General features: G+C 34.0%; 1 protein-coding gene and 1 pseudogene across 1 annotated transcript; both read left to right on the top strand.

Moving 5' to 3' along the window:
* On the top strand, positions 1–2,968 carry LOC131620190 (uncharacterized). Its single transcript, XM_058891197.1, has 7 exons — positions 1–220; positions 312–516; positions 768–858; positions 1,110–1,499; positions 1,595–1,699; positions 2,011–2,193; positions 2,276–2,968. The coding sequence occupies exons 1-7, from the start codon at positions 1–3 to the stop codon at positions 2,966–2,968; spliced, it is 1,887 nt and encodes a 628-aa protein (XP_058747180.1).
* Positions 2,969–6,554: 3,586 nt separating this feature from the next.
* On the top strand, positions 6,555–9,522 carry LOC131620189 (uncharacterized; annotated as a pseudogene).
* Positions 9,523–24,684: the final 15,162 nt, after the last annotated feature.

The following is a 24,684-nucleotide window of genomic DNA, read 5'->3' as shown; positions in this document are numbered from 1 at the left end:
ATGGAGAAAAGTAGAATATTTTTGGTGGTGCTTATGTTGTTGCAGTGTTGGGTAGCTATGGCAGATACTGAATATTTGAAATACAAAGATCCAAAGCAACCATTGAATACTAGAATTAAGGATCTTGTTGGTAGAATGACTTTGGAAGAGAAAATCGGTCAAATGCTTCAAATTGAGCGCACGGTTGCTTCTGCTGATATAGTGAACAAGTATTACATTGGTAAGTTTTTGTTAATAATATGATTATTCATTGTGAATCTCACTTGCGACGCGAAGGTTTATGATATTTAACCACGTGAAAATTACTTCAGGGAGTCTTCTGAGTGCTGGTGGAAGTGTTCCTAAGGTGAACGCAACTGCAAATGATTGGGTTGATATGGTGAATAAGTTTCAAAAAGGTGCATTGTCGACTAGGCTTGGAATTCCAATAATATATGGAGTTGATGCTGTTCATGGTCATAACAATGTTTATAATGCTACTATTTTTCCTCACAATATCGGTCTAGGGGCTACAAGGTAAATAAATAACCATTATACATATATTTATTGTTGTTCCCTAATGGAACCAAAGTTATGGGTAAATGAGGAGTTAGAGCTTGATGCAGTCTGATTTTGAGCTTTTGATGTGATGGAAAAGGAGCTGACTTGCAATATTAGCACTTCAACGATATTGGGCCTTTGCCTATTAGGTCTTGTAGGCCGCCCAGAACAATTGTGTTTTGTTATGTTTCTTTGTATTGATGATTTTAGTTTCTTTGAATCTACAGGGATCCTCAACTAGTGAAGAAGATTGGTGATGCAACTGCTCTTGAAGCAAGAGCGACCGGAGTTTCATATCTCTTCGCTCCTAGCATCGCGGTAATTAAGATAATCAAATTACATATATGTCAATCGCACATTACAAAAGATAGTCGTTTGTTCAAATTCTTCTACGTTGTAGTGTGGTTATTACCACTATTTGACAATATTGTTCTATCTTATAAGGGTCGTCTTTGAGGGTGTGTAAAATAGAGCCCCTAATTATTTCGTCACATTTAAGTTATGATTAACCAACACATGGTGTTAGAAAACTTAAGAAGGTCTTGCTTATAAAGTATATGTTTGTATAGGTTTGTAGAGATCCAAGATGGGGTAGATGTTATGAAAGTTATAGTGAAGATCATAAAATTGTTCAAGCTATGACCGAGATCATTCTAGGATTGCAAGGTGATATCCCTCCACATTCACGCAAGGGTGTTCAATATGTTGCTGGAAACAAGAAAGTAGCAGCTTGTGCAAAACACTATGTTGGTGATGGTGGAACGACAAAAGGAATCAATGAGAATGACACAGTTATAACAAGACATGAATTGCTTAGCATTCACATGCCAGCTTACTATGACTCCATTATTAAGGGTGTCTCAACCATCATGGTTTCTTACTCAAGCTTGAATGGACAAAAAATGCATACTAATTACGATTTAATCACAAGATTTCTCAAGAACACGCTCCGTTTTAAAGTAACACTTTACTTCATAAATCTCTCATTTCACATATCAAATATTGGTGTTTATCAGTATATGTATGCTTAAAAATTTGTTTTTATATTTTGTAGGGTTTTGTCATATCAGATTTTTTCGGAATTGACAAGATAACTTCACCTCCTCATGCTAACTACACACATTCTATTGAAGTCGGAGTAAATGCCGGTATTGACATGGTAAACTATGATTTTTTTCAATTTTGCTGAGTAGTATTTTTATAGTTAGGTATCAAAATTTTCTTTCTGAAAGCTTCGTGTCCGCCCCTAGGACTGACTAATCTCAGGTACACCAATTTTACCATCCATTTTCTGAGGTCTCTTTTAAAGCCAGAGTAAAAGTTCGGTATGAACTGACCCAACACATGAGTCGTCAAGAATCAAACTTGATATTCTAAAGCTTACAAACACTCACACTCTTTACGTATAAATCAATGATTTTATACATATAAAATATGATTTTTTTAATACTAAATGTTGTAATGATGCAGGTAATGACTGCAGCTGACTTCCGAGAATTCATAGATGGCTTATCTTTACTAGTGAAAACAAATGTTGTATCTATGAAAAGAATCGATGATGCAGTGAAGAGAATTTTGAGAGTCAAGTTTGTAATGGGTCTATTTGAAAAACCATTGGCTGATTACAGTCTTGCCGACCATCTCGGAAGCCAGGTTAGTCGACTAACTTTGATTTAAATATGTTTTTAGTCCCTACAAAATTATAGAACTATATATTTTCAATATAATTTGACAGGAGCATAGAGAGTTGGCTAGAGAAGCTGTGAGGAAATCATTGGTACTATTAAAGAACGGTGAAAGCGTTGATAAGCCGTTGCTTCCTCTTCCTAAAAAGGCTTCAAAAATACTTGTTTCCGGAATTCATGCTGATAATCTAGGCTATCAATGTGGTGGATGGACGATTCAATGGCAAGGGCTTAGCGGCAACAACATTACTAGTGGTACGACAATTCTGAGTGCGATAAAAAATACAGTTGACAAAGACACTAAGATAGTCTATCAGGAGAATCCATCTCTCGAATATGTAAAATCAAATGATTTTTCATATGCAATTGTGGTAGTCGGAGAAACACCATATGCGGAAACAAATGGCGACAGTTTAAACTTAACCATCTCAGGTAATGGGGCAGAAACAATAAACAATGTATGCAGCGGAGTGAGATGTGTGGTTGTGTTAATAACTGGTAGACCTGTTGTTATGTTACCATATATTGACATAATCGAAGGACTTGTTGCGGCATGGCTTCCTGGTAGTGAAGGTTACGGTGTTACAGATGTTTTGTTTGGTGATTATGGATTTAGTGGTAAACTTCCAAGGACATGGCTTAAGAGTGTTGATCAATTACCTATGAATGTTGGTGATTCTCATTATGATCCTTTGTTTCCATTTGGATTTGGTCTTACTACTCAAGGTCTTAAGAATACTTAGAGCTTATTAGTGCTTGAATTAGTTGGGTGTTGTGTCATATGTCTTGATTATATGAAATCTAAGTACAAAATTTTCCTAAGTTGTGTGTTGTATCATATAAGTGTGTATCTGTAAGCTATTTATGAAATAAAATATCAAATAAAGTCAATAGTTTTCATAAGTTATCCAAATATGCCCTAGCTGGTAAAACGGAGCCCTAAAGGCGAAAAAAGAATCAATCATGTCATATTCATATATTCTACATTGCGATCACAAACAATTTTAAATAAAAGTCTATCAAGTTATTTACCCTCAATTTGGATATTCACATAATATTATAGTCTATTAATCCAAAAGAAGTTTATCAAACAAGCACCTTAGAGTTTGTCTAAATTCTCCCGTCATCCTTCCAATTAAATTTGGCATCCTTGAATTTTTTAATAGTGTTACTTTGTGTAATACAATGATAATTACTAAATTTATGTAAATAATATTCTATTTTCATTGCAAATTATAAGAAATTTTCATTCACTTTTGTTCCTTTTTTTTTTTGTGTTTGAGATGAATTTCATGGGTTTTAGATGAATATTGATCAATGTGATGATGAAGATGATAAAGGAGAAGAGGGAAAAGGTTGAAGTTATATAAAAAACATTATGTGTTAATAGTTCATTCTTACCTTCAGTAGACTATCAATTTCCATTGTTACCAAAAAAAAGAAAGAAAAAGAACATAAGTGAATGAAAATTTCTTATAATTTGCAATGAAAGAGATTATTATTTTAAAACATTCTCCCAACAGAACAAGTTCGTATTTTTTTTACAACATTTTCTTTAAAAATGACCATTATCTCACTGTCAAGTGACTTAAATCTCTAAAGGATTTTTACAAAACATCACAAAAAAGTACATATATGTTCCTAAAAAATTCCGAGAAGCGTCGGTGATAGTGAGAGACAAAGTTCATTACTTCATATTTCCGATATTTCTTAAAACCCTAACCCTAAAAACACTTCTAAATGGACTTCAATCACACTCTATTTAAGCTTTCCACTCCCGCCCTATTTGTTCTCTCCGATGAAGACTTCCGCTTCTACTACAACTTTCCTGAATTTAGACATCTCATTGAAGAAACTGCCAACACATCACATACAATTGCATATATTTTCCTCAAAATGCTATAAAAAAAGCATCAATGATAGTGAACAACATCGTTTACAAATTCACATTCACCACCATTTTCCATATAAATACCCATGTTCATTCCATTCACCGTATTTCTTAAAATGCTAACTCTAAAAACCTCTCTCAATGGACTTCAATCACCACTTTTATGTTCTTTCCACTTCAACCCTATATGTTCCCTCCAACAACAACTTTTGCTTTCCCTATAACTTCCTTGAGTTCAGACATCGCCTATAAGAAATCACTAGAAAATCACATTCAATGTTAAACCAAATTAGTTCCTAAAAAAACATATGTGGTCTAGGTACAACTTTCCCCGCCAACATCATTGATGCTTGTGAATAAATTGTTAATGCAAATGACTTTGTTTTGGAGCTTGCGGACGAGATTGTGGATGAGTTTCATAGGGTTCAAAAGGAGCAAGATATGGAAGAAGGGGAAGACATGTTTTTCAAATTTAAGAATGGGAAGAAAATGGTTGGTTATTTGGGTGATTAAGTGATTGGAAAGAAATAGAAATTTTTGTTTCATGTAGACACTCTTAGGAAACTAAAGTATCATTATAACCTTGTGTTCACAACTCAAATCAACATTTTGAACATGGTTGGTTAAAAATATTTTAAAATAATTTTTTTCTGTGTTTGAGACGAATTTTATGGGTTTGAGATAAGTGTGATGATGAAGGTGGTGAAGGAGAAGAGGGAAGAAGATGAGTTTATATAAAAAATATTATGTGTTGAGAATTTATAGTTATATTCAGTAGATTATCAATTTCCAGCCATCTAATATTTTTTTAAAAGATCAAATTGTTAAAATTAAAAAAATAACAGTCTTTGGAGGACACTCAACAAAATTGTCTCTCGTAAGATAATTAAAGTTAAAAGTTAACAAAATTGACTAAGTTGGCTAATGGTATTGTTTTTTAGGGACTAAAACGTACAACTTACTAAATAAACGACCAAGGTGTAATCTTAAATTAAGTTAAGGGACCACGACACTAATTAAGCCTTTTAAGAAATATAGATGGTAGGAAATTGATAGTCTATGGAATGTTACAATGAACTGTCAACATATAGTATTTTTTTATATAGCTCCATCTTTTTCCCTCTACTCCTTCATCATCTTCATCATCACATCATCAATATTTATCCCAAGTTCAGAAAAAGGAACATAAGCAAATGAAAAATTATTATAATTTGCAATGAAAGAGATTATTATTTTAAAATATTGTCCCATCCAAACAAGTTTGTATATTTTTTACATAAAATTCTCTATTATAATGACATATATTTTACGGTCAAGTGATTTAAATCTCTAAAGGATTTTGCCTATACATCACATAAAAGTACATATATGTTCCTCAAAATGCTCTCACAGAAGCGTCATTGATATCATTTATATATGTTAAAATTAAACGATTTTTTATGATTGATTGAAGGTATACTACCAAACTTTTTGTGATGGGTAGATATATGTGGGACGTATCAAATGAGAACTTTGGCTATAATGAGAACTGGGAACTTCTAATAATAACCATTGGATTTGAATTAATGGATCATATTTACTTCATTTGTTAAAATATTTAATTAATATTTAAGTGAACAAGATATTTATGCAATATGTATTTAAAAGATGAGGTAAATCTGAGCCATTAATTCAAATCCAATAGTTATTATTAAAAGTTCTCAGTTCTTATTATAGCAAAAGTTCTCATTTGATACATCCATATATATATTAGCAAGTTAGTTTTGAATTTGTTTATATTATTCAAATTTGATGATCAAATCAATGATGGACAGTTTGTAAATATTCCATTTTCAAATACACATTAGTAATGATGAGATTTTTTTAAATAGTAGATAAAGTTACCTTTTATATAGATTTTACAAATGGTGGAGTCTATTTTTCGTTTGCCTTCTATTTTTATAAACTCTAAATTATTGAATTATAAAATAGCAAGTAAATTTATGAAAAAAAATTAATTACTATATTTAATAATGAATTACTCTCTCCAACTCAAATGTATCTTTAAATCTTAACAAATTATTTAAATAATTCTTTAAGATTTTATAATTTAGAATAATTTTTAGGCGTTGAGTTGGAGATATTAGTTGGATCTTGAATATAGTAATTGACTAATTATAAAATAAATAATGTGTATTTTTAAAATCTATATAAAAGGTAAGCTTTTTCTACTCTTCCACAAGAAAAGAAAGAAAATCTAATCATTAGTAATGAGTATTTGAATATAATATTTACAAATTGTCCACAATTGATTTGATCATCAGATTTGAAAAATTTAAACAAATTCAAAACTAAGGTTGTTGTTCTTTATTGAGATAAGGTTCAGAATATTTTGTGTTTATTATATTGAAAAGTAACATTGTTGTAATACTATTGTGCAGTTGTTTTGAGAGGAAGAAATGGAGAAAAGTAGAATATTTTTGGTGGTGCTAATGTTGTTGCAGTGTTGGGTAGCTATGGCAGATACTGAATATTTGAAATACAAAGATCCAAAGCAACCATTGAATACTAGAATTAAGGATCTTGTTGGTAGAATGACTTTGGAAGAGAAAATCGGTCAAATGCTTCAAATTGAGCGCACGGTTGCTTCTGCTGATATAGTGAACAAGTATTACATTGGTAAGTTTTTGTTAATAATATGATTATTCATTGTGAATCTCAACTGCGACGCGAAGGTTTATGATATTTAACCACGTGAAAATTACTTCAGGGAGTCTTCTGAGTGCTGGTGGAAGTGTTCCTAAGGTGAACGCAACTGCAAATGATTGGGTTGATATGGTGAATAAGTTTCAAAAAGGTGCATTGTCGACTAGGCTTGGAATTCCAATAATATATGGAGTTGATGCTGTTCATGGTCATAACAATGTTTATAATGCTACTATTTTTTCCTCACAATATCGGTCTAGGGGCTACAAGGTAAATAAATAACCATTATACATATATTTATTGTTGTTCCCTAATGGAACCAAAGTTATGGGTAAATGAGGAGTTAGAGCTTGATGCAGTCTGATTTTGAGCTTTTGATGTGATGGAAAAGGAGCTGACTTGCAATATTAGCACTTCAACGATATTGGGCCTTTGCCTATTAGGTCTTGTAGGCCGCCCAGAACAATTGTGTTTTGTTATGTTTCTTTGTATTGATGATTTTAGTTTCTTTGAATCTACAGGGATCCTCAACTAGTGAAGAAGATTGGTGATGCAACTGCTCTTGAAGCAAGAGCGACCGGAGTTTCATATCTCTTCGCTCCTAGCATCGCGGTAATTAAGATAATCAAATTACATATATGTCAATCGCACATTACAAAAGATAGTCGTTTGTTCAAATTCTTCTACGTTGTAGTGTGGTTATTACCACTATTTGACAATATTGTTCTATCTTATAAGGGTCGTCATTGAGGGTGCGTAAAATAGTGCCCCTAATTATTTCGTCACATTTAAGTTATGATTAACCAACACATGGTGTTAGAAAACTTAAGACGGTCTTGCTTATAAAGTATATGTTTGTATAGGTTTGTAGAGATCCAAGATGGGGTAGATGTTATGAAAGTTATAGTGAAGATCATAAAATTGTTCAAGCTATGACCGAGATCATTCTAGGATTGCAAGGTGATATCCCTCCACATTCACGCAAGGGTGTTCCATATGTTGCTGGAAACAAGAAAGTAGCAGCTTGTGCAAAACACTATGTTGGTGATGGTGGAACGACAAAAGGAATCAATGAGAATGACACAGTTATAACAAGACATGAATTGCTTAGCATTCACATGCCAGCTTACTATGACTCCATTATTAAGGGTGTCTCAACCATCATGGTTTCTTACTCAAGCTTGAATGGACAAAAAATGCATACTAATTACGATTTAATCACAAGATTTCTCAAGAACACGCTCCGTTTTAAAGTAACACTTTACTTCATAAATCTCTCATTTCACATATCAAATATTGGTGTTTATCAGTATATGTATGCTTAAAAATTTGTTTTTATATTTTGTAGGGTTTTGTCATATCAGATTTTTTCGGAATTGACAAGATAACTTCACCTCCTCATGCTAACTACACACATTCAATTGAAGTCGGAGTAAATGCCGGTATTGACATGGTAAACTATGATTTTTATCAATTTTGCTGAGTAGTATTTTTATAGTTAGGTATCAAAATTTTCTTTCTGAAAGCTTCGTGTCCGCCCCTAGGACTGACTAATCTCAGGTACACCAATTTTACCATCCATTTTCTGAGGTCTCTTTTAAAGCCAGCGTAAAAGTTCGGTATGAACTGACCCAACACATGAGTCGTCAAGAATCAAACTTGATATTCTAAAGCTTATAAACATTCACACTCTTTACGTATAAATCAATGATTTTATACATATAAAATATGATCTTTTTAATACTAAATGTTGTAATGATGCAGGTAATGACTGCAGCTGACTTCCGAGAATTCATAGATGGCTTATCTTTACTAGTGAAAACAAATGTTGTATCTATGAAAAGAATCGATGATGCAGTGAAGAGAATTTTGAGAGTCAAGTTTGTAATGGGTCTATTTGAAAAACCATTGGCTGATTACAGTCTTGCCGACCATCTCGGAAGCCAGGTTAGTCGACTAACTTTGATTTAAATATGTTTTTAGTCCCTACAAAATTATAGAACTATATATTTTCAATATAATTTGACAGGAGCATAGAGAGTTGGCTAGAGAAGCTGTGAGGAAATCATTGGTACTATTAAAGAACGGTGAAAGCGTTGATAATCCGTTGCTTCCTCTTCCTAAAAAGGCTTCAAAAATACTTGTTTCCGGAATTCATGCTGATAATCTAGGCTATCAATGTGGTGGATGGACGATTCAATGGCAAGGGCTTAGCGGCAACAACATTACTAGTGGTACGACAATTCTGAGTGCGATAAAAAATACAGTTGACAAAGACACTAAGATAGTCTATCAGGAGAATCCATCTCTCGAATATGTAAAATCAAATAATTTTTCATATGCAATTGTGGTAGTCGGAGAAACACCATATGCGGAAACAAATGGCGACAGTTTAAACTTAACCATCTCAGGTAATGGGGCAGAAACAATAAACAATGTATGCAGCGGAGTGAGATGTGTGGTTGTGTTAATAACTGGTAGACCTGTTGTTATTTTACCATATATTGACATAATCGAAGGACTTGTTGCGGCATGGCTTCCTGGTAGTGAAGGTTACGGTGTTACAGATGTTTTGTTTGGTGATTATGGATTTAGTGGTAAACTTCCAAGGACATGGTTTAAGAGTGTAGATCAATTACCTATGAATGTTGGTGATTCTCATTATGATCCTTTGTTTCCATTGGATTTGGTCTTACTACTCAAGGTCTTAAGAATACTTAGAGCTTATTAGTGCTTGAATTAGTTGGGTGTTGTGTCATATGTCTTGATTATATGAAATCTAAGTACAAAATTTTCCTAAGTTGTGTGTTGTATCATATAAGTGTGTATCTGTAAGCTATTTATGAAATAAAATATCAAATAAAGTCAATAGTTTTCATAAGTTATCCAAATATGCCCTAGCTGGTAAAACGGAGCCCTAAAGGCGAAAAAAGAATCAATCATGTCATATTCATATATTCTACATTGCGATCACAAACAATTTTAAATAAAAGTCTATCAAGTTTTTTACCCTCAATTTGGATATTCACATAATATTATAGTCTATTAATCCAAAAGAAGTTTATCAAACAAGCACCTTAGAGTTTGTCTAAATTCTCCCGTCATCCTTCCAATTAAATTTGGCATCCTTGAATTTTTTAATAGTGTTACTTTGTGTAACACAATGATAGTCACTAAATTTATGTAAATAATATTCTATTTTCATTGCAAATTATAAGAAATTTTCATTCACTTTTGTTCCTTTTTTTTTTTTTGTGTTTGAGATGAATTTCATGGGTTTTAGATGAATATTTATCAATGTGATGATGAAGATGATAAAGGAGAAGAGGGAAAAGGTTGAAGTTATATAAAAAACATTATGTGTTAATAGTTCATTCTTACCTTCAGTAGACTATCAATTTCCATTGTTACCAAAAAAAAGAAAGAAAAAGAACATAAGTGAATGAAAATTTCTTATAATTTGCAATGAAAGAGATTATTATTTTAAAACATTCTCCCAACAGAACAAGTTCGTATTTTTTTTTACAACATTTTCTTTAAAAATGACCATTATCTCACTGTCAAGTGACATAAATCTCTAAAGGATTTTTACAAAACATCACAAAAAAGTACATATATGTTCCTAAAAAATTCCGAAAAGCGTCGGTGATAGTGAGAGACAAAGTTCATTACTTCATATTTCCGATATTTCTTAAAACCCTAACCCTAAAAACACTTCTAAATGGACTTCAATCACACTCTATTTAAGCTTTCCACTTCCTCAAAATGCTATCAGAAAAGCATCAATGATAGTGAACAACATCGTTTACAAATTCACATTCACCACCATTTTCCATCTAAATACCCATTTCATTCCATTCACCGTATTTCTTAAAATGCTAACTCTAAAAACCTTTTTCAATGGACTTCAATCAACACTTTTATGATCTTTCCACTTCAACCCTATATGTTCCCTCCAACAACAACTTTTTCTTTCCCTATAACTTCCTTGAGTTCAGACATCTCCTTTAAGAAATCACTAGAAAATCACATTCAATGTTAAACCAAATTAGTTTCTCAAAAAACACATGTGGTCTAGGTACATCTTTCCCCGCCGACATCGATGATGCTTGTGAATAAATTGTTAATGCAAATGACGATGTTTTGGAGCTTGCAGACGAGATTGTGGATGAGTTTTATAGGGTTCAAAAGGAGAAAGATATGGAAGAAGGGGAAGACATGGTTTTCAAATTTAAGAATGGGAAGAAAATGGTTGGTTATTTGGGTGATTAAGTGATTGGAAAGAAATAGAAATTTTTGTTTCATGTAGACACTCTTAAGAAACTACAATATCATTATAACCTTGTGTTCACAAATCAAATCAACATTTTGAACATGGTTGGTTAAAAATATTTTAAAATAATTTTTTCTGTGTTTGAGACGAATTTTATGGGTTTGAGATAAGTGTGATGATGAAGGTGGTGAAGGAGAAGATGGAAGAAGATGAGTTTATATAAAAAATATTATGTGTTGAGAATTTATAGTTATATTCAGTAGATTATCACTTTCCATCTAATTTTTTTTAAAAGATCAAATTGTTAAAATTAAAAAAATAACAAAGTCTTTGGTGGACACTCAACAAAATTGTCTCTCCTAAGATAATTAAAGTTAAAAGTTAACAAAATTGACTAAGTTGGCTAATGGTATTATTTTTTAGGGACTAAAACTTACTAAATAAACGACCAAGGTGTAATCTTAAATTAAGTTAAGGGACAACGACACTAATTAAGCCTTTTAAGAAATATAGATGGTAGGAAATTGATAGTCTATTGAATGTAACAATGAATTGTCAACATATAGTATTTTTTTATATAGCTCCATCTTTTTCCCTCTTCTCCTTCATCATCTTCATCATCACATCATCAATATTTATCCCAATTTCAGAAAAAGGAACATAAGCTAATGAAAATTATTATAATTTGCAATGAAAGAGATTATTATTTTAAAATATTGTCCCATCCAAACAAGTTAGTATATTTTTTACATAAAATTATCTTTTATAATGACATATATTTTACGGTCAAGTGACTTAAATCTCTAAAGGATTTTGCCTATACATCACATAAAAGTACATATATGTTCCTCAAAATGCTCTCACAGAAGCGTCATTGATATCATTTATATATGTTAAAATTAAACGATTTTTTGGGATTGATTGAAAGTATACTACCAAACTTTTTGTGATGGTTAGATAAATTGTCCATATATATATATATATATATATATATATATATATATATATATATATATATATGGGGATGACTCAAGTGAGAACAATTGGTTATTATGAGAAATGAGAACAATGAATCACGACCATTAAATTTTAATTTTGTTGATTTTAATGGACTAGATTGGTTTCTTTTTCTATGATCCTTAATATTTATTTTAAATCAAAATAGAAATAGAAACCAATCTAGTCCATTAAAATCAACAAAATCAAAATTTAATGGTGGTGATTCATTGTTCTCATTTCTCATAATAACCAAGTGTTCTCACTTGAGTCGTCCCCATATATATATATATATATATATATATATATATATATATATATATATATATAATGTATAAAGTAAGAGGACATTTTAAATAAGAGAAAGGAGGACTTAATCTTTGCCTCTTATTAAAAAAAAAAGATTGAATATTTGGTCTTGATGAACATTTATTGTCTATGATTGCACATGATCTTATCAAGACCAAATATCCAATCTAATGGCTAGGATTAATGTCCTCCTACTTAAAAATTTTAAAAAAGAATTAGGCTTTAAAATACCTAATAAGTTTAAAAGGTTAGGCTTTAAAATACTTAATAATTTTGGAAAAGGAATTAGGCTTTAAAATACCTAATAAATTTTAAAAGGTTAAGCTTTTAAATACTTAATAATTTTGGAAAAAGAATTAGGCTTTAAAATACCTAATAAGTTTTAAAAGGTTAAACTTTAAAATACTTAACAAATTTTAAAACTAAAAGAAAAAGACCAAGCTTTAAAATACAATGTCAATGGGTTAAGAGAAGTTTCACCGGGAATAATTCATCTCTTAACACCAAAGTTTAAAAACAAGATCATTGGATCAAAAATAGTTTCACCGGGAATAATACTAAACCAAAGTTTCATCTCTTAATTCATCTCTTAATTCTATTCTTAATACCAAAGTTTCAAAACAAAAAGGGTTTGGTTAAGCTTTAACAATACTAAACCATAAACAAGTGAAAAGCTTTAACAATACTTAACACAAAAATAAAAAAGATTGGAAAATAATTTAAGTACCTTGACAATTTAGTCAATATCATTCCCATTCCTTTGGATTTTCATCAATGAGGATTTAAACATCTCAAGCAAGCATATATGGACAAGCACTCAAGTAGATGAGGTTAATCAACATATAAAGATAAAGATATATGACAAAAGTATATGATACAAGAATATGAATAATCAAATGTATACACAAGTAAACAAGTGAAACATGAAAGTATCAAATTCAAACAAAATTAATTCTAAGAGAAAATATTTTGTAATTTCATGAAAGATAGTTACTGCTTTGTTTGATGGAGGTTTGTTTGAAATCGCAGGTAACGATTCGGTGACAGTGAATCAACTGTTTGTGATGTGCTTCTTACTTTAAGGAAGCAATGTTGTGCTCAATTCTGCCGGTGTAGATGGATGCAGGAATTTGCGAATCGGTTTTTTGGTGTTGGTTTTCTATTCTGCAGATTTGAGTCTGTGATGCTGAGTAGGTTTTTCCTTGGCTCAGAGAGATTCTTTTGAAAAAGACTTTGTAAATTTTCTATGAATAAATGAACAATTTTCTTTTTGGGTTTATACAGTGAAGTTGAGAGGCTTGAGGGGCTGATTTTTGTTATGGTTTTGTATTGCAGGTTATGAAGGTTAGTGTTTGAATATGGTTTGGAATTTATGTTTATTTGAGCAAGGTTTTGCTGAGAATATGATTTCTCCCTCTTTGTACAGGGTAAGGATGAAGAGGGAGTTTGGAGGGACTGACTTTAGTATTTGGTTGAGAGGTTTTTTTACAGATTTTTCTCCTCTCTTTGCTTTTGATTCTTGGTCTCTTTTTATAGAGGAAAATGTGTGATCATTTGGGACAAAGACTGAAGGGCAAAGATCAAGGCTTAACTTCTAAGCAAAGTAAGTTGACTTAGTATAGATTTCCATCTTCTTTTCCTCTGTTTTCTGTAATATTTTACTATTAGTTTATCCTCATTTTTGGTCTTGCAGGCAGCCCTTTGATTAAAGCAAGATTTGCTTAGTGAGCAAGTTAATGGTACAAAATTTCCACCTTCTTTTTCTCCTTTTCTGTCATTTTGTACCATGTAGGACAACAATTTGGTTTATCTTCTTTGTTTGGTTTTTCAGATTTATGGACAATGATAGAGAGGAGAATAATATTATTTAAGTTAATTTAGAATTTATATTGATGTTTTTATGAATTGTTATTTAGTGGGCTCTTATTAATATTTGGGCCTTAGTTTATTATCCATTATAAGTATTATATATTGTAGTCTCATTGAGACATTAGGTATCAAAGAAAAGAAATGAGTCTTTATTTTCCTTAGTTAATTTTATTTGTCTTCTTAGTGTAGAATTTACAGCTTTTTATTAGCTTTGTTAGGGTTCTTGTTCTAGCATTCTAACAATTGGTGCTTTCATTCTTGCACTCAACCTCTTCTATAGCATATTCTTGCTACATTCCATACCAACAACAACACAACACCTTCACTCCTCCATCCGTAAACCAATATCCTACATGTTATTACCTATCCATACATCCTCCATTTTCAACCTTCATTCCATACCAACGACAACACATCATTTCTGATCTACATCAACAACCACCCTTCACCTTCTCTTATCCTTATGAGTCCATTGTCACACACACAACACCTTCATCACCTAACCATATTTCAAAGAGAGATTATTTTCCTCTCTTATCCTTCACCTTCATCACCTTCTCTTATCCTTATCGGTTGAGAGTCTTCATAAAATCTTCAGGATGGTCAGGTGATATCGGATGTGGTTACTTGCCATATTCCCTAATTTTTGCATGAATTGCCTTTGCAGGTTTTCAATTCATCGGGATGTTTTCTTTTCTTTTTATTGTCTCTAATTTTTTCGTGGACCGCCCTTTCGGGTTTTCAATCCACCGAGACGCTCATTTTTGCCTAAGTCGCCCTTTCAAGTTTTCAACTTAGCGAGCTTATTTATTTTTTCTTTCTTTAGGCAAAGTATTTCTTGACCATATCGGTATTCACGGGACGTGGGAATTCTTCACCATCCATAGTTGTAAGAGTCAAAGCACCACATGAGAAGGCTCTCTTAACAACATATGGGCCTTCATAATTGGGAGCCCATTTGCCCCTGGGGTCTGGAAGAAGAGGTAATATCTTCTTGAGCACGAGATCGCCTTCCTTGAACCTTCGAGGTCTGACTTTCTTGTCAAAGGCTCTCTTCATTCTTTCTTGGTAAAGCTGACAGTGGCATAATGTGGTCATTCTTTTTTCTTCAATAAGATTCAACTGATCGTATCTAACTTGGCACCATTCAGCTTCTGATAACTTGGCTTCCATGCCATATACCAAGGAGAAAGGTGTTGCCCCAGTCGAAGTGCAAACTGTAGTACGGTACCCATGCAGAGCAAGAGGGAGCATTTCGTGCTAGTCCTTGTAAGTTACAACCATCTTCTGGACAATCTTTTTGATATTCTTATTAGCTGCTTCTACCGCTCCATTCATCTTAGGACGGCAGGGAGAGGAATTGTGATGTTCAATCTTGAACTCACCACATAACTCTTTCATCATCTTGTTGTTCAGATTGGAACCATTATCATAATGATTTTGTTGGGTATGGCGTAGCGAAAGATGAGATTGTTCTTGATAAATCTTACTACCACTTGTTGAGTAACATTGGCGTAAGAGACAGCTTTGACCCATTTGGTGAAATAGTCAATGGCGACTAGGATGAAACGATGTCCATTTGAAGCCTTAGGTTCAATCATTCCAATCATATCAATTCCCCACATAGAGAAAGGCCATGGAGAGGAGATAACATTGAGAAGCATCGGAGGCCCATGGATCTTATCAACATAGATCTGGCATTTGTGGCACTTCTTCATATATCTGTAACAGTCAGATTCCATTGTCATCCAATAGTAACCTGCTCTCAGTATCTTTCTTGTCATTGCATGTCCGTTGGCATGAGTGCCAAAAGATCCTTCATGAATTTCTTGCATTAATTGGTTTGCTTCGTGTCTATCCACACATCTGAGCAATACCATATCAAAATTCTTTTTGTAGAGCACATCTCCAGTCAGAAAGAAATTACCAGACAATCTTCTCAAAGTCCTTCTGTCTTTGCTAGATGCCCCAAGTGGGTAATCTTGTTTTTGTAAGAATATTTTGATATCATAAAACCACGACTTGTCCTCTGTGACAACTTCAGCAGTGAATACATGAGCCGGTCTGTCCAGGCGCATGATTGTAATTTGAGGAGCTTCATTTGGAAACTTCACTTGATACATGGAAGCTAGGGTAGCCAATGCATCTTCCATTTGATTTTTCTCACGAGGTATGTGTCATACCCCAATATTTGCCCCTAAGATCATACATTGATTGCATTTTAATCATCAATCAAGAGCAGCATTGTGAAGCTCTGTTCTTGATACTATGATTATCTCTGAGGGGAACCGTCAAGCACTTCTAGCTTTTTATTTGTTTTATACTAACCAAAATCCAAAAATATGTATTTTGTCTCTTTTATTTATATTTTACAGGTAAAAGATCGGGCAAAAATCAAAACAGTGCAAGAAGAAATTTTTTTGAAAATTTGAAGGTGGAAATCGATTTACCCATATGGGAAATCGATTTCCTGGGGCGAAAATTCAAAAAAAATAGAGAGGGAAGCATGACATCATTTTGGCACCTATTTTCTTTATCATTTTTGTCATTTTACCAATTTTCCACCTCACCAAAAATTAATTCCCTTCATTAATCCCATTTTAACCCTATTTTACCAATTAAACATCAATTAAACACAATATTAATCACCAAGTGCACAATGACCAAATTGCCACTACTCTTGCTACAATCCTATAAATAGAGGTCTCTACCTCTTCATTTTACAAGCTTTGAGAGCCAAAGAAATTCTTGCATTTTCACTTCTCATCCTTTCCAAAACCCTCACCCAAAGTTCATTTTCATAGAATTAGTAAGATTCACCTTGAATCTTGCTAGTTTTAAACTAAACCTTCTTCATTTCACTCTTTTCTTTGCTTGTTCATCTCCAATTTTAAAGGATCTACTCATTTGGTGCTTGTTTTTGAAGCTACTCCAACATTTTGTTCAATAAGTGGTAAAATTCTAAACTCTAAGATGTAGATCTTTGTTGCTTGTGCTCAATGCATCTTTGATGCTACATTGGTCCTATTTGATGGTGAATTGATGGAAATTTCGTGCTCCAATTGATATGTGATCATAAGGTGTTTGTATGTTTGCTTAAATCAAGTTTTATGCTTCTTAATGCTGTTTTTTTGAAAACTGTGCGCAGGAAATCGATTTCCTACAGAGGGAAATCGATTTCCACTCTGTTTTTGCGCCAGATTTGAAAATCCGCACTCAGGAAATCGATTTCCCACAGGGGTAAATCGATTTCCACTGAGGTAGAATGTTTTTTTTGCTTTTTTATACTTGTTTTGACTTCCTTCTTCCTCCATTTCATTAATATCATTGGATCTAGGATGTTGATAGGTTTGAAATGACCAAATCCATAATATTAGATGAATGATATTAATGATAGTGTGAGTGATTTTATTTTATGCATTTTATTCTTTTTCTCCTCTTTTTTTCTTTTGATCGATGAAAGTCTTAATATCTTGAGAATTCTTATGGATTCTTGGTAAAGACTAGATCGTTACCTATTTTCTTTTCGTGCGGTATTGCTTTCGGAGAGTGATCAACATATCTCTTCTCTCGCATGCATTAGCACTTAAAGTTTTGACCAGCGTCGTTGTAGGGTGATTTCTACATAAATCACTTGGTGATCTACTTAACATAGCACAATATTTCATGTCCCGAATCAAAAAGATCAAACATGGAAGAGAATTGTATGCGGTTGATTTAAGACTTATGGAGGTTTATCGTGTAGTCGCTATGATTTTATCAAGCTTCTGATAAATGTCCATTGAATTTAAATCCGAGAACATCCTTCACTCACCATCGATCTTTATTACTAACTTTGATAACATACTTGACAAGTTTCAAGATGGTTATCTTTAACATCTAACAATTGACTTTAATTTCCGCATTGTATTATATTGCTCTTTATATTTCTCGCTTTATTGCTTTATTTTATCATTTCATCATGTTTATGTTTCCGCCATTTTCTATTTGTCCATTTGGACGTTTATATTCCGCTATTTTCTCTTTGTCCATCTGGACGTTTTGTTTATGTTTCCGCTATTTTCTTTTTGTCCACTTGGACCATACTTTACTTTTGAGCTAAAACACTAATAAATAACAAAAATCTAAAAAACACATATGGCTCTCTTTTGGACTATTGGTTACTATCCCGAGCATTTTGGAGACTTGGACTTTTGGACTTAGTACCTCTGGACCCTATTATTCTGTTGTTACTCTGTGGTTATTGTGGTGTCGTTTTCTTTACCTCCCTGTTTCACTTGGGAGGACGACACACTATACCCTTCACGCGGAATTTGGAAGGAGAATGCGCCCGTGGTGGGATGAATTTGATTTCAGTTCTTCCTACGATATCACACGAACTTTTTAATTATCCTCCGAGTAGGAGAGGGGAAAAAGATCTCTAATAAACCCTAAGAGTTTGCTAAGTGTGGGGATTCACCTAGACTAGAAATTCTGGAGTCCGGGAGGTCGGTTATACATAGGGAAGAGTTTAAGCACCCTACATATCTGTAGTACTCTACGGGAACCTTCTCTGTGTCTATGTGATTGTGTTTGTTGCTTATTATTGGGAAAGTTTCTCCTTTGTGTTAGGAGAAGGAATTGAATTGATTTAAAAGAAGACTGACTGACTATTTTTGGTTTTTTATTAGCTCGCTGAGATTCCTTGTGAACCTCATGCCTACATATCCCTAATGGAAGTCAGAGCTTTTTGTAGTTCGGAGAACTAATTAGGGAAATTGATGATTTTTGGTGCCTTGCTTGAAGCTCAAGGTTGAAGCTTGAATTAAATCTCTGTTTACAGTAAAGAGACATGAAATCATCTTTATAGAGAGGTGTTTCTACTATTCCACCACAAACATTTTTAAAGTGACAGAAAAGCTAAAATCATTTCATTAAGAGAGGGAGCCTACTTGGTTGATCAAGTATGATAACCAACATGCCTCTTGAATGAAAGAAGGATTCTCATCCAAATTAGGGAAAGTGTACAAGTCTGGGTTTGTTTTCCTTAGAGCATGCCTTTCAAAGTCCTAAACGGAAGAATGTTTGAAATTGAAATTGAAATTGAAATTGAAATGTTTGTTTGATTGAATATGGTGAGATAGGAGAAAGATCTCTCTATAGAGATAAGCTATGTCTATCTACTGTATAAAAGATTTGATTTTTGCTGGCTTGTATGAGGCCCAAGCTTGAGGCTTTTGATTGATTTATTATTTTACTGACTCTGGGAGATAACTCTACTGTGAATTAACTTAAACTAAGAAGTATTTGTGTCCTATACAAAGCCCATAATTGAGGCTGACTCTTAATTGGGATATATATATATATATATATATATATATATATATATATATATATATATATATATATATGTTGGGAAAAACACCTTTTTTCTGCCTTGTACAAAGCCCAAGGTTGTGGCGGACTTTTAATTGAGGAATATATCTTTTATTGACTGAGATTGGAGGCTAACCCTTTCTAGGGATTTTACTCAGCTGGGGAAATTATCTTTTGAAAGAATGAATTTTTGGAGGCTAACCCTTTCCAGGGGTTTATGAATGATGACAGAAGGATTATCTAATTGAGACTTCTTGTTTAAAGCCCAAGATTAAGACTGACTCTTATTGAGGATAGATAACTACGGATCCTAGACTCTGCTAAGGAAGATTAATGATGATAAGGGTGACAGAGACTGTCCATGTCTCTCATTCCAAAAGGTGTGCTCAATATGAGATTGAGACATTCTTAGCTTGTTTAAAGTCTGGTTTGAAGAGTAGAAGAAACTCACCAGGGTAGGCTAAAAGGTGACTAAAGACATGTTCCTATGTTTATAAGAAACCTGATGGGTCCTTGTATACAAGCTCAAGAGGAAGCTGGGAATGCTTTTAAGAAGCCTGTGGGTCCTTGTACAAAGCCCACGAGGAGGCTAATCGAGGGTCCTTGTTATAGCACAAGAGAAAGCTATGTGGTTTTGAACTTATTTTGGCTCTAAGCAAATGGGTAAGAGGTTTCACCGGGAATAATTCCTCTTGGGTGGATGTGTCCTAGTTTGGGTTCTAAGGCTTTTTCAAGATGTTTCACCGGGAATAATTCATCTTGAGGGTTTGGAATACAGATCTCTAATTAGGAAAGAGCCTTCACCGGGAAGACGTTCTCAATCCTAGGCCATATTCCTATAATATATATATATATATATATATATATATATATATATATATATAGTTTAACTGTCCTAAGGTTTACACTCAGACGTAGTTCTAAACAATATATAAACAGTTCTATATTTGACATTAATTTAAATAAAGACTGTAAATTGGAAGCTTGTAAAGCCTAACCTGGATGGAGTGGAGGCCTTTGAAGAAGTATGTACAAAGCCTCTGAAAGTGGAGGTCGTGAGAATGATGGAGAGCACCTGGGCTTGTATGAATGATCCTAAAAGCTTCCTTGGGACTCAGTGATGCTAACTGAATACTTATTGCACCTTGAATGCTTCAGTATTGTTCTACCCGACCCCTTCTATTTGAGCTCCAAGTGAGAATGGAAAGTAGTGATTCTGCACTTACATATAGGCTACGACCATCTGAATAGCTTCACTGCATCCTAAGGAACATGTTTGGATGCTTGGACTTGCTTGACACCTCTTGAATTATGCTACAGACCTCCAACTGCTCGAGCTTCAAAATGAAAGTGGCTATGGTGTTCCTCCACTTACAGAAGTGATCCAGGTGCTTGGATCACCTCTAATGAACCTCCTTGAGATGTTAGAATGCTTACTTCCCAAAGAAGAGCTCTGGTTTAAAGAAATCGATTCTTCTTGCCAAAGAACTTTGAAAAACCATAAGCATGAGAGAGAGAAGGAGAAAGCAAGGAATTGAGTTTCTTTGGTGTGCTTATTACTGAGGAAGGCTCTTTTATTTATAGTCAAATGATGCAGAGCAATTGGATATAGTGAGCCTGCTTAGTGAAGTAAGTCTGGTATCTTGGCCATGAAGGAATTCAAAGAATATTCCAAGTGCAATAATGAGCTCTTCGATACCACTCCCTAGCCATCGGTTTTGCTTGATCTTAGGGGACAAATCTGATGCAAAAGTGAGCTCCAATTGGCTGGGAAGAGATTCCTTTGGTGATTCATCCATTTGCACTAAATTCCCAAATGTAATCATTACATAATCACTTGTCTTTGTTTTTGGGAATATTCTTCAATCCTTATGCAATGATGAAAATGGATGTATGGTATGCTTGCAGATGTATTATGGGTCATGTAACATCATTTAGTGAAGCCATTTGCACAAAATTGCAAAGTTTCAAATTGTACATGACCTATAATTTTACTCCATGAGGCCAACTTTGAACAAGCGTAACTCCTAGCTCAAAATGAATTTGGAGGAGGTTGAGCACAATTTGGAAAGCCCTAAACATCTACTTCAATTCATTAGTTTGGGGTTTCTTCCGAATCATTTGGGAAAATTGTGAAAAATGAGCCCAAAGGTGATCCTGTACAGTTGACTTTTTTAGATGAAGTGAAATTTTGGACTTTTGTGATGAATCAAGTTCTCCTCCTCAAATGAGTGATGTGAATGGATTATATTGAGGTAATAGAAGTTATTGAACCATGTTTTGAGTTTTGGATCCATGTCCTGATTAAAAGTCAACTGTCCAGGTGAATTAGGTTAAAAACCCTAATTGTCGACCAGATGAAATTGATGACTGTAGATCTTGAATTGAAGTGTAATGCCCAATGGATAATGTCATATGAACCAATTGAAGATATTTGAACCAATTGATAGATGTCCTGGAGCTTTTTAGGGTTTCCCAAATGTGATCCCTGATTACAGTCCTTGATGGGCTCAAAACCCTGGATTGGTGAATTAAGCAAACTTGGGCCCATATGATTGGGTGTCTAATCAATCATAGGTGAATATAATGAAGCTTTTTGAGTCCTATGATTGTATTAGAGACTAATCCTTCTATTGATTGATCCTTTGCCTGAGCTCTTTTGTTTCTGAACATCCTCGATTAAGCACCAGATGAACAAGTGACTATTCTGAGTATCTATTTTGATTCTGATGAAAAGCCTAAAAGTATGACATCTCAGGGGGGTCAAAATTAGGGTATGACAGATGCCCCTATTTAAGTTTCTTTCATCTGGAGGGAGAGAGATTGATATCTCGATCTCTCCTGCGCGAAAGAGACTTAAATACCAAAGAATGCCCGAATTTTGGGCGTTCCTGAGATGTTGTAGTGATAATAAAATCCTTGCATGACTTGATCCCGTTGTCGCACTTGGCGGGGGATATGGAGTCGGACTCCTCCCTTCATTTCGGATGCTTTGATTGCGAAACTGGTCTTATATGTAATTTTGGACAATATCTCAGATAAAGAGAAAATTTCCAATGGTAAGTTTCCTCATCAAACTTCTCGCCGATGTCTGTCAGAGAGATGCCATTTGATGGATGACAAGAAACTTCCTCATTCTTTCCTTTAATGGGACATCTTCAAGAGAAGCCAAATGACCATGCGTCCTTTTGAGGAGCTAATGACTTTAACTGAAAGTGGGTGAACTATCTTCGGAACGAAAACTGCCATTCATCGACTTATGCTGGAGAGTTGATAAACTGTTTTCCAGAAGGAAGACTGCCATTTGTCAACTCTGACGAGGATTAACATCCTATAAGTAGACAAACTGTTCCTCGTAAAAAGAACTGCCATTCATCTATTCCTTGGGTTTCTAAACAACAGACAAACTGTCTTTCTTGGGGAAAGACTGCCATTTGCCGACTGCTAGGGGAACGAAAAGTGAACAAACTGTCTTCTGTTGAAAGAGACTGCCATTTGTCGACTTTGCTGAGGAACCTTGAAAAGTGTACAAACTGTCTTCTGTTGAAAAGAAAGACTGCCATTTGTCAACTTTGTTGAGGAATTCCTAAACGAAACGAACTGTCTCCATGAAGAAGGCTGTCATTCGTTGACTTTGTTTAGGAAAAAAAAGTGAGCAAACTGTCTTCTACTGAAAGAGACTGCCATTTGCTGACTTTTGTTGAGGAATCTTTAAGTGAAACGAACTATCTTTGTAAAGAAGGCTGCCATTCGTTATCTCTGCTAGAAAAAGTGAGTGAACTGTCTTCTGCTGAAAGAGACTGCCATTCGCTCAACTTTGATAAAGAAACCTGAAACGAACTGTCTTCGTGAAGAAGACTGCCATTCGTTGCCTTCGCTTGGGAGAAAGTGAGCAAACTGTCTTCTGCTGAAAGAGACTGCCATTTGCTGACTTTTTGGGGATTAAAACAACAAACGACCATTTGTCAATTCCATGAGGACGAACTATCTTCCCGAGGAAAACTACCATTCGTTGACTCTGCGGGGAAATCAAAAGCATACAAAACCGTATTCTTGGAGAAGATTGCCAACTATCGCTCTGTTGAGGAAGTCCAAAAGTGGACAAACTATCTTCCGGAAGAAGACTAACATTTGTCAATTCTGGGGGAGAAAAAAGGACAGATTGTATTCTCGCCAACTATCGATCTACCGGAGAGTCTTGGCTGGGGAATCCCAAAAATGACCAGACTATCTTGTTCTCGTTTGTTGACTTGCTGAGCTCTTTTTTAAACAAATTATCTCCCTTAGGAAAACCATCATTTGTTAACTCCCTCGGGGAAATCCCAATGTGTGAACTCTCTTTCTTAGGAAGAAAATTCTTTCACGACTTTGCAGAGGAAGCTTGAATATATGCCTAAGTGACTCGGGCAATAACATAACTAAAGCCCAACTAAACTATGCTAACTATGCAATTATGTAAAGCATGTATGAATGTTATTATGATTGTAAAATGTAAAGTGAATGTGAATAGAATTATTGCGGATGTGAAATCCTATAATATAACTTGAATCTTTGTTGATCAGAAGATGTCTTCTAATTGCAATTTGTACTTTGCACTTTGTTGGGGATACCTGGTTATCAGTTGCCCGCTGTTTGAAGTGAGTAATATGAATTGAAGTGAAGATCCGTCATCGGGAGATGTTCGCAAAGCGATCTCATGGGGAAATTTGTTCCCGGAGTCTCAACCGTTTTCGGAGCAACTGTTTGCATTCTTCCTATTGTTTGTAAACCTTACAAAGAAATTTCACCTTTATTTTTGCGAGTAAATTCATTTTATTTTATGAAAACATTTGTTTCAAGAAAATGACTGTTTAAACTTAAAACGCATTTTAAGAAACTGAATAAGACTCGATTGCAAAGAAAAGGCACAAAGCTCAAATTATTATTTATGGAACGGTAACCAGCCAAAGGCTTGATCCCATGGAGTATTTACAAAGTTGGAAATTGGTAATTTTGGGAAAAGGGCTACGATGAAACGTGACGACCGTTATCTTTCCCTTCCACTCGGAGTTGTTCTGTATTCGTGCTTCGTAGAAGATGAC

Source organism: Vicia villosa, linkage group LG7, assembly GCF_029867415.1.
Source record: "Vicia villosa cultivar HV-30 ecotype Madison, WI linkage group LG7, Vvil1.0, whole genome shotgun sequence".
Taxonomy (NCBI): Eukaryota; Viridiplantae; Streptophyta; class Magnoliopsida; order Fabales; family Fabaceae; genus Vicia; species Vicia villosa.
The sequence above is the reverse complement of the archived record's forward strand: the minus strand, read 5'-3'. Positions and strand labels throughout refer to the sequence as shown.